This window comes from Anomalospiza imberbis, chromosome 3 (genome assembly GCF_031753505.1).
Source record: "Anomalospiza imberbis isolate Cuckoo-Finch-1a 21T00152 chromosome 3, ASM3175350v1, whole genome shotgun sequence".
NCBI lineage: Eukaryota > Metazoa > Chordata > Aves > Passeriformes > Viduidae > Anomalospiza > Anomalospiza imberbis.
This window is the reverse complement of record NC_089683.1, coordinates 45,062,376-45,073,895: the sequence shown is the minus strand read 5'-3', so window position 1 is coordinate 45,073,895 and position 11,520 is coordinate 45,062,376. Positions and strand designations below refer to the sequence as shown.

Here is an 11,520-nt window from a genome sequence, read left to right as displayed (position 1 = left end):
CTTATTTATCACAGTGGGCAAATATCATGGAAAAAGCCATAATCATAAAACATATCTCAGTGCATAGCAGAACATGTCTTTCAAGCGGAATGGATGAGATTAAACCTCAAAGCTCTCATTAATGCGATCGGAAGCTTGATGCCTAATTCTCCTTGATTATGCTAAAAAATTCTGAAAAAAAAGATGTAAAAAAAAGCCTCATTTCAGAAAGCCAGTTGGGGCTGCAAACAGATAAACATGCACTTTCCTGTCATCATTTGCCAAATTGAAGCTTTTAAATTAGGGAAGGAATAGTCAAGGACATCATAAACCTTTCCAAGCCTTCTTACATAACAGACAAAGCCATTATCCCAAGTAGGAAGAATTGTGTGTTCAACCACAATACAATAACCTTAACCTTGCCCTGTAGCTTGTTATTTTTATGGAGATTTTATTATCCAGTATTAGCAGTTAATTATTATCACCTGAGGGTCTTTGTTAAAGGGGTAGTCCTGCTTATTAGTACATGTATTTTCTGAAAACATTTCGGGGCACGGGAGTAGAAATTTCTCTTTTTCCAGAATAATGCTGCAAGCAGCTCACTGGGGGGCAGCTCCAGCACCGCCCCAAGGCAAAGGAGCTGCTGATGGCATTGTGAGCCGCAGCACTGCCTCAGCAAATACAGCCCGCCTGCTAATTTTTGGGGACATTTCAGTCTGAAAGTTTCAGTGCTTCCAGTGAGCTGCCTTTTTGTCTCCCCTACAAAGGAGAGGCAAAGCAGGAAAAGCCCGGATAAATATTTAATGTCCGCGGCCACGTGTCATGCAGCCGGATGCGGGGCTGCTCCTGCAGCGGGCGGAGGAGCACCCGCGATGCCGCATCGTGGCATGCTGTCAGTGCGTGCCATGCTGTGCCCCGCACCGTGCGTGCCATGCTGTCAGTGGCAGCGGCTGCCATGCCACACTGCCGGGACAGGGACTCTGCTGTGACGCATTGCCAGGCGGAGGACACCAGGCGGGTGGTGCCCGACGTGTCCTGCCAGCGCCGGCCAGTGCAAACAGATGCGCTGAGCCTGACCTTTGCAGAGCTCTCTGCTGACCATGGCTTGGCAACACCCTGCCCCGCCCCAAATACCCTGTAGTTGTGTTCTCCCAGACGCCTGCTTGCCTGATGCACCTCTTCTTCTCCTGCTTGGTGTGCCCTAGATTTTTGGAAAAGTATCTTAGAGCCTTCCTCCTTGCCTTGTTTACAGTGGGGAGCGGTTCGGTTTTCTTTATATATTTCCCATTTCTCTGTACCTTTGGAGGGTCTGCTACTTCTGCTTAGTTTCAGTAGATCTGCTGCTCCTTATTATCTGCTCCAGTGCAATCAGAGAGAACCTTTAAAAATTTCATTCCCACCCCCTTCCCCTGAGGCAAAGAAATCATTTCGGCCTGCAGCAATATTAAAGTTCATCTGTCACTCCCTTTCCACTCTTATCTATCAATGACTGTACTCCCTCTGGGCTCTGTTTGTTTGCCAAGAACATATTTAAGGAGTCTGTTATTTGTCTTTCCTTCTTTTGCAGGTTTAATTCCATTTTAGCATTTTATTTCCTTGTCATGCCTCTGCAGCCATTTGGTTGTTGGCTCTGTCTCCATTCTCCTTCTCAGGAGGGTCCAGAGGTTAGAGATGAATGGCAGAGAAAAGTGTGGGGTGAAAACTCAGACTGAGGCAGGCCACCTCTTTCCCTCAGCTTCACTCAGCTTTTGCCACTGACCTGGTAATTCCAGCTGTTTCTGTGTGGGCAGTGTCTTGACTGGGATGCCTCAAGACATTCCCCTGCAGAGGAACCTCTTCACTGTCCTTCCCCAATATCGTTTGAGGCAGGAGGGGAAAGTGCTTCCCTCTGATTACCTAAATTTCCATATCTCATTCCATTAATTTGACAAATTTTTGCCACCTGTCAAAAACAGGAAATTGGATTTGACCTAGATTATGATCTCTAAAAATAATTATTGGTCGCAAGCACTCCCATCTCTTTGTAATCTGAGTATTCATTATCATCTTGATTAATTCTGATGACAGGATGGCATAGGATACCCAGGAGACATGAGACTTCCTCATTTATCTAATTCTTAGGTTAAGTGTGAATACCTTCAGATATGAAAAGAATGTATAGTGCTTGCCCTGCTGCCATCAAACATTTTTGTGCTTCATATAGTCTTTCACCAAAGTGATGCTATTGAAAGAAACCCCATGCCTTTGTGTAGACACCACAAAGGTGTCTACACAAAGGCATGGAGTTTCTTTTCTTTTGTAAATTGAGAAATTACACTCAGATGGGTAAACTACAATGTTAAAAAGCCAAATAAATTAATCAACAAAATAAATTATAAAATATATGGAAAAACAGATTGTTTCCAGACTCATCAGCTAAAACCTGATATTTTGCTGCAAACTGGGGGTATCTCAGTTTTATTAGTAACATTTAAAGGTAGGTCCTTTTGCACAAGTAAATTAACACACCTTAATTCATGAAAAAGCAGCAGAGAATCCAAAACTTGATACTAGGTAGATAAATAAAGACAAAAAAAGTATTTGAAGAATTAATATTGACACATAATTCTTGTTTGTATATTATGATATTATACTATCCCTCAGGCATGGATTTGAAAGGGTTATCTTCACCTGCTAGGGTTTGGAAGAGTTCTAGCCATGCAGTCTCTTTAGAAAGGTCATTTATATATTTGTCTTTCAGAAATCACATTTATGCTATTGATTGCTAGATTGCAAAGGAGTGAATAGATTCCTCCTGTCATTTCAACCTTTTCTTCTCCTTCCCCTTCCTTTTATTACAGATATTTCCAATACCTGTGAAGGCTCCCAGCTGTACTTGGGGCTCTCTGCTCCCCTTTGCCCTTTCCTGGTCAGGTTGTAGACAGGAGTCAGTGGGCTGCAGGATGCCCTTTCTGTTCCCAGTGTAAATCCCAGGCTAAGTCCTCTGGGCTTTCCTTACGTTTATACAAATTTAAGGGAAAAAACATGCTCCTCGGTAGTGGCACATTTCCCCTGACCATGTTATAGCAGTAGCAGAGAAACTTCTGCAGTCTTTTGGTCACAGCCAAACCTTTCTCTCCTCCCTCCTATTTTCTGACTAGATTGTAAAAGCATGGTCTTTTTCCTGACCTTTGGTTTGAGGTGATGTGGTGCCCAGTGCCTCCACACATCAGCTCTCATCCAAACCATTGACAGACCATGAAGGGGAGAAATACCCCTGTGTCTCCAAGACAAGTCTCAGTTCTCCCACTTGTCCCTGACAGAGTTCCTCATTGTTACTGATGATCCAGGAGTTGGCCAAGATTACCCTGTTCGTTTTGCACTCTCTGTCTTCATTGTTTCATGCCAAAGGCTCCAGATGGTGTCTGTACCGTTGTGTATTGCATTTATTCTGTGAGCAGAGCCCGGGGTCACCTGAGTCCATACAAACATCGGTCCTTGCTGTCTAATTAAAAGGACCTGCGGCTGTTCCTTGTCCTTTGTATCCAGAACAGTGACTTAGCAAATGAGAGTGCAATTATCATGATATTTACATCTTATCTCATTATGAAAACCATCAACCAGATTTGCACACTCATAGCATTGCTGCTTTCTGGAGTTCATTCTGAGTAACTGCAAATACACCTTGTTACATTATACTGTAAGATGAGCATGGTGGCAAGGGAAAAAGGACAAATAATATGCACATAAACCCATTATTGGGTGTATATGGGCAGAGTCTCAGCTAATATAAATCACCAGAGCTCTATTGAAGTCAATGGAATGACAATCTACACAAGCCCCAAACCCACCCAGCACATTTACTCACACAAATTAGGATGTTTGGAGTCATGCGTGGGGATTCTCACACATCTCATCTGTCTTAATAAACTCAGTATTTCTCTGGAGAGCTCATCCCTTCTCTCCTCCACAATTAGGATTGTCTCTGGGCTACTTGGGGCATTTCCAGGCTCTAGTTTAGGTGTCTGTGACGTCCCTCTACACACACTCTTCTGTTTGATTTCTGGTATTCTGTATAGTATACTTGCTTTCCATTTGCACTTCTCTCATTAAAAACTGGACCTTGACAGAAAGAGACGACCAGATGTGAGCAAGTAACATTTAATGCATCTGTGTGCTGCTGCCTGCTAATGCAAAGTTTGCTTGGTGTGGATATAAACAAATGGAAACAACTTTCCTGTAACATAGCATAATATAGTTCTTGTTGTAAAGAAGCAGCATAAGTGGGGGCACAAATTATATTCAGGTGGAGATTGAGATTTAGAATTCTGCAGAGACTAAGAATAAAAACATAAATGCACTTTCATTCCTATGTGCCTTTATTCACTTGATTTAAAGCTATGGCAAGCTGAAGTCCCCTTAAATCATCGAGGGGTTATACCATTAAAAAGTCACATGTGCAATGTTCATCTTCACGTGTTTTAGTAACTTTCCAAATTGGCATTCACTGGGGACCATCAGCTTTGTGAGAGACTAAGATTAGGAAGACATGGACTGAAAACCTTCTGCTAAGCTCTAAAAGAAGTATGAATATCTGAATGCAAATTAAAAAAACCTATTTGCTAAATCCTGATTTTATCCTCTAGCCTTCACATTCAATGGCAAACTCCTTTGTTTAGTGCTGAAGAAACTTCTTTCTAGGTGTAAGGGTAGTGTCTTCTTGAGCCAAGATACCTGTTGCTGCAGATCAGACAGCAGGGGCAGCTTGGTTTAAAAGCCTGGCAGCTGGCACATTTTTCCTTCCTCAGCGGGGACCTAAGGGTTTAATGTTTTTTAACACAATTCACCAGCTGGGATCATGTCTTCCAATAAGCAGTAAGATTGGAAACTTCTGCAAGTCCCCTTTTTCCCCTATGCCACCATCTCAGGCCAGTACTTGCATGCACAGATAGAATGTCCAGTGCTGCAGTGAGGCTGCCAAAGCCCTGCACACTCACAATCACAAACTGAGGAAACCTCTGCATGCCATTGTAATGCACTGTTGTGGGCTTTTTGTACTGATAGCCTCAAGTCCTTCACCTGAACAAGAAGATGCAGCTCGGCCATCAAGCAAGAATCCTTTGACCTGGACGGTGGATGATGTTGTTTGGTTTGTGAAGGATGCAGACCCTCAAGCTTTAGGCCCTCACGTGGAGCTCTTCAGAAAACATGTATGTAGAAGACTACCCTTACCACCTCTAGGAAATTTAAGTCACAAGAGACAGCCAGAACATGTCACACATAGCCCCTCAAATGCCTTGGCCTTCCTCAACCAGGTTGAATGCAGAGCCTGGCAATGCCTCTGGAGGGTTTGGGCTAAAGAAATTTCACTTATCCCTTGAGATGGTGGTTAAACATCGGGTTGGGCTTTGTGAAAATGTGGACAATGCCCCAAGCTTGTCAGTGTTTAAGAGGCTTTTGGAAAGTGCCCCTAATAACACAATGTCATTTGGTCAGCCTTGAGTTGCTCTGGCAGTTGGACTAGATTATTGTAAGTCCCTTCTAACTAAAGACCTTCCTATTCTATTCTATTCTATTCTATTCTATTCTATTCTATTCTATTCTATTCTATTCTATTCTATTCCACTCTATTTTGTGCTATGTTATGCTACTCTATTCCACTCTATTTTGTGCTATGTTATGCTACTCTATTCCACTCTATTTTGTGCTATGTTATGCTAGTCTATTCATTTCTACGTCAATGGGAAAACCATAACTGTCTTTAGAAAATGCTCACTGTTTGTTCCCAGCTACTCCATCATAAATTATTTCTATGCCAAGCCTTAGAGAAAGCACTGAGGATCTGGTGCTCATTTTTCTTTGTCAGATTGGCACAAAAAAGGCCTCGTTTCAATGCCAATTTTTTTCACAGAATATATATGATTCTTCTCTGAAGAACATTTTTATATGTCTCTAGATATTTAGCAGGAGAAACCCAAAACAGTCAATATTTTAATCTTTTTCCCCTCAGTATTATGTAACTACATAATCAAATTTAACAGACCTGCTGACTCTCTAGAGGATATGATAGCAAGGATAACCTCCAGTGATGGAAATTTTATTATCCTTAATTAGTAAAGGAGAAGACAGTAAACTTGTCTGATCTGGAGTTTCTTGTTCTGCTGCTGTATATGGAGTTGACACCAATGTATCTATTAGCATTTGTTGCCTTCTCCGTGTCTCCATTATCAATTCAGTCTGGCTATGAAAAATGGATTTTACCCTAGAAGTGACTTGTGTTCAGCTGGAGGTCGTAAGTTTTCATGTAAGTTCCTGGACCTAGGTCTAGATGAGAATTGCTCCCCAGCCCTTAGTGCTGACCAGCACCCCCAGTGCTGCAGAGACAAGAAGAGGGCTTGATCACTCCTTGACCCTATGCCAGCAGAGACAAGTGGGGCTGTGGAGCTGCAGATGGGAGCTGAGGGAGGCAAATGGACTTTCAGCTCCACTCTGCCTTTGGGTTTCCAGATACAGGAGACAAGGTGGCTGAGGAGCAGCTGAAAATGAACACAGGCCCTGGTGTCTGCTCACCCTAGGAAGGTATTGAGGCCATCTGCCATTCTGTAGACAGGCCTGTGGGATGAGAACAACAGGCACAGCAATGTAGGGCCAAATCTGCAGGTACAGGTTAGGTGCTGGCCTGCTTTTCCTGCCTTCTGCCTTATAAGCTGATAATGAAAGCATGGCCTATACTGGTCATGTGTCAGATAAACAAGCCACCTTCAGACTTGAATGAACTTGCTAAAATTAGTTTCTTACAATATCAAAAGGGGCTGTGCATCAAGAGAAAAATCTTCATGCAAGGGAGTGAGAATTGACACAGTCTGAGGCATACAGGTATATCCCAAAGGAAAAAAAAAACAAGTTTTAAAGTTTGTATTGTAAATATGGAAAGTGCAAAACACTAATTTTGTCTAGTTTCCATTTGTAGCAAAGCATGCTTTTATGTAGCAGCAGGGCCTGGGAACGCTCCAGGCAGTCATGGGCCAGCTGCACCAGAGAATGCCATGATACTGCAGCTGCTCTGCGACCAAAGAGATCAAGCTAAATTGCCACTAAAGACTTTCCCTGTCATCCTTTGTTGCACACCCAGCACCCATGGGCTCTACTTGTCATTGGTTTCCTTGTAAAATATGCCATAGGTGTGAGAACCTGGGTATGATTGCCACACAACTCAATTCAATTACACCTTTGAGTTATATATATCCCTGCAATTTTTCAGCCTTCAAACCTCATCTGGATTAGCACAAAGACCCCAGGGGTGAGAGACAAGTGATTAGTCCATTAACCTCAGCCATATCTTCCTGTATGTTCAATCTTTCTATGGAGCAGGTGCATAATTTACTTAGAAGCACTTACTGTCATTGACAAGGCCCAGCTATCACTTGAAATAGTTGCTTTGGCAATCAGCTCATCTGAGCTGGGAGAGAGAGGCTGTTGGGACCAGCAGGAAGAAAACAGCTGGAGGATGTTCCCTGAACATGGGCAGTGTGCTTTCCTACTGCTTGCTCTACTAGGCCATTTGGGTGTTGACCTCAGTCCTCAGGGCCAGCTCTTCCAGCCTGCAGCCCACATCCTTCACTGCCTCAAAAGGTGCTGCAGAATGTCCTGGCTCTGTCTGCTCTTCCCACCAGGAGCAGAAGTTTTGCTTCTTGCCAAGAGACCTGAGGAGCTCTGTCAGAGGTAGCTCCTGAGAGTGTCCACCAAAGACTGAGATATTTCCTGCAGCTCCCATTGGCTGTTCCCTGCTCCCTGAGCACATCTGTGTGCCAAGGACAGCTGAGCTCATCACTGATAGAGCTCTTGGTCTCACAGAAAGGAGCTGCTGGCCTGACCATGGACCTGGTAGCAGCACTATGTGAAAGCCCATGGAGACTCCATCAGCAGGAAAGGCTCGGTAGAAAGATAGGGGGAAAGGAAACAGAGGAGGGGAAAGGTGGCCCTGATGGCACTGCATGTTACCAGTTCCAGACCTGGTTCAAGATCTTCTACTGGGGCTAATGTACATGTGGGAACCATGTTATCAAAGTCTTCTTTTAAAAAATTATTTTTAAAAGGGCTGACACAGTAATACTGTAAAGAAGTCAAGCCAAGAATCTGCACAGGGAAATGGCTAATATGGGATATTTAACTGGATATGAATGCTCCCTCTGGCATACTATTGTCATGGAGTTTAATCTTGACACCTACACAGTAATAATAATGGAAATAATAAAATGCTGAACTCAACATTTAGAAGCAGCTGCCTCCACACCTGACCCTTGACAGTGTTTTTGCCCTATGGCATCACAGTTAAAGGAGTTCTTATTTTATTTCTTATGCAAATAGTAATTATATGTAACACTTATTCTTACTTTACATTAGCTTCCTTAAAATAATGGCAAGGAGAGCGAGGAGGTGGAGAGAGTTTCTATTATGGATAGAGTGGGGGTTGCAAAATGAGGAGCATTAATTGATTGAGTTAATCAGAAAGTGACCTTAACTGCTCATCAGATAAATCACCTAGTGAATGGAATAATAATGATCAGGGCAAATTAGGATCCACAGCGTTGCTTAATAAGTAGGCAATAGATCAAAGTGGAAAGATCTGACCATCAAAACCACAGAACACAGTACAGACAGCATTGGTGTGTGTGTATCTGTGTATGTGTATGCACACACACATGGCACTTGTGATGTTTTAGCTCTGACACTCCAAGTGTGTAAATGTGCAGGAAGCTGTGGGGACAGGTAGTATTTTTTTGAAGATCCACTGATAGAGTCAGGAAAAAACAGACAGGCTTTGGGTCCAAGGAAGAACAGTACACCTGAAAGCATCTGTGTTCTATAGCCCATAGTAAAGGAGAGTCTGTTTCTCTGTGGGCTCAGGCTTCTTTTGCAGTAGTACTTCATAATTTCAAAAGGTTTTCAAGCCAACAGCTCTGGGATAAACAGCAGAGCTTGGTGGCAATTTCCTCCACTTACATGAGAGTTAAATTAAAATATAACAAATTTAATAATAAATTTAACAAATTTAATAATAAAAATTATATATATATATGCTCATGCACGTATACCATATAGTTGCATCACTGGGTATAAGTGTACTGGAGAGATGTGAAACACACAGATAGCTGGGGACAAAACTGAAACTGAGATCCAGAGGTGTTCTATTAGCAGTTTAATATGGCTACATCCTTTGCTGTCTCCATCATTCATACCTTTCTCTCAAGGCTGACTGGCTTTTCTCAGAATTGCACTTAGAGCAATCGTGATTTTTAAAAAATTCGACTTTTAATTGCAAAATAAATTGAAAACCTAAACTAATCTTATAGTTCCCTGAAGAATAAAAAGTAATGTTTAATTAAACCTTCCTTTATGGCTTCCTACTATCACGCCTCAGATTTCAATTTTTTAAATGAAATTTCAAAATGCATGACATTTCATGTAGCTCTACCCTAAATGACATGCTGTTTCTAATTCACCTTGTTTAATGTGTCAGGACACAGCACTTAAAGGGGGGGTTAACACATTTTGATTCTCTTCTTCTCTTTCGAAACCAGGAAATTGATGGCAATGCTTTGTTACTGCTGAAAAGCGACATGATCATGAAATATCTGGGGCTGAAATTGGGACCGGCACTGAAACTGTGTTACCACATTGATAAGCTCAAGCAAGCCAAGTTCTAGTAATCTCTTAAACAACAGAATCTGAGCTAAATTGAGATGGAAGACTAAAGGTAACATGTTGCCTTACAGAAATGCATTCATTTGCAGATTGCTTTTCCTTCTTTTTTATCAAAGACTTTGTCTTTTTTAACATTTGTGCGTTGTCACGTTTTTTTAATCCAATGGGATCTTTTTGGGCTGCTTTGTGTTAGTAATTTGCCAAAAATTATATAATTACAGTAATTATTTTGTATCATTAATATTATTATTATTATAGTAAGTCCTATTTTTGTAACCAGAAGTGGGAAATCAAAACCAAACACAGCTACAGCATATGCATAGGACTGCTAGAAGACAAACCAAGAGTCCCTCACTTGCCATCTCCGAGTAATGGCTGACCTGCATTGCCCGGGCACCAGCTCCACCCTCCATGCTCAAGGGCTGGAAAAGTGCCCTTTTGTCTGATGGAAACTGCCCCGTGTCTTGCACTATCCGGAAAACTTGAATTATTCCCTTAAACAAACAAACAAACAAACAAACAAACAGGAACAAAGAAAAGGGGGTGGGGAAGAAGAAGAAATAACTTTTAAAAAGAACGGGAGGGCTTTTTCCCCAGCTGAAGTACTTTTTCCCGCTAGAGGGAGCAGCCCTAGCAGACTTGTGGCTGGAGCTCCGATGCTGCGGTGCTTTGCGGCTGGTGGGCTTTGACCGTCATGACTCTCCTATCGAACACGTCCCTAAATACCGCCAAGGAATCACGGGCCCCCAGCAGATGCTCCCGTCACCGTTTACAGATAATTCATTCAAGAAGAGCCCGAATGCAGAGAGTGTTTCTGGCAGGGTGTTTCGTTTCCCGTCACGCCGAAGAGGCGGTGGATGGCTCCCACGGTGTCTGGCGCGCACAGCTGTCTGCTCCGTTCCCTGAGCCGCCTCAGCCTGGCACACGCTTTGTGGCACTCCAAGAAAAATCTGAATTTCTGCATTTGTTTTTGTTTGCATCTTTAAAAAACGAGGAAGCCGGGTGGGATTGTTCCTCACAAGGACCTGCACCTCGTGCAGGCCCAGGACAAATGCTGTCGGGTTGGTTCCTGATTGCGCGGTGGCTTTCAGTACACAGACAGATGTGTTGGACTTGCTGTCTCAAGTGAGTTAAAAATTCACTTCTGCCTCTTAGAAAAACCTAAAAGGTGCTTATTGACACTCTGTGTAACTGCGGGGCACAAAACAGGTCTCAGGCAGAGGAATGTGTATGAAACTGTGGAATGAGTATGTCCTTGTTTTCATCCACAAAGGATGACTATGAAGGGACACATCCATACAGTTCAAACCCCTAGTGCATGACAGGGAGAGCTAGCAAGTGTTTGTAAGTCATGCAGGTGATTTTAGAGCTAGTTAGCTCAACTTTTTTGAGAAACAGGGTCCTGGATAGTATGCAAGATTGTTTGACTCTGTTTATGTCGAAAAGAATGTTACCAAAAATACCTCATGAAATAAAATTCAACTTGATGCATGTTGCTAGACTAGAACTCCTACAAAAAGATACCTGTACAAAGGCCTACTCCTGGAAATCCTTAAAAATAGGAGAAATCCTACAAGGCCTTGTACAAAGGCCTACTCCTGGAAATCCTTAAAAATAGGAGAAATCCTTAAAAATAGGAGAAACTTCACTAAACTCCTAGGGACTGGTCTCCTAATTTAAAAAACTTGTCATAAGTTCGCAGGATTGGATCTTTACAGGACTGACCAGCTTTCAGCAAATCCTTCTGCATGCTGAAATACCCTAAATAGGAATAGCTGAACAACTGTGTAAAATGAAAACTCATATATGTCATTAAGTGACGTAATATAGGGAACCCTTAAATGTGCCAATGCTTGT

General features: G+C 42.5%; 1 protein-coding gene across 1 annotated transcript in view; it reads left to right on the top strand.

The window, feature by feature from the left end:
• SCML4 (Scm polycomb group protein like 4) overlaps positions 1-10,008 on the top strand; it is a 67,658-nt gene extending 57,650 nt beyond the window's left edge. Inside the window, exons 7-8 of the mRNA XM_068184196.1 lie at positions 5,023-5,168; positions 9,540-10,008. Coding sequence (XP_068040297.1) covers positions 5,023-5,168; positions 9,540-9,665 — 272 coding nt within the window. The 3' untranslated portion in view covers positions 9,666-10,008. The remainder of the gene's footprint in view (positions 1-5,022; positions 5,169-9,539) is intronic.
• Positions 10,009-11,520: the final 1,512 nt, after the last annotated feature.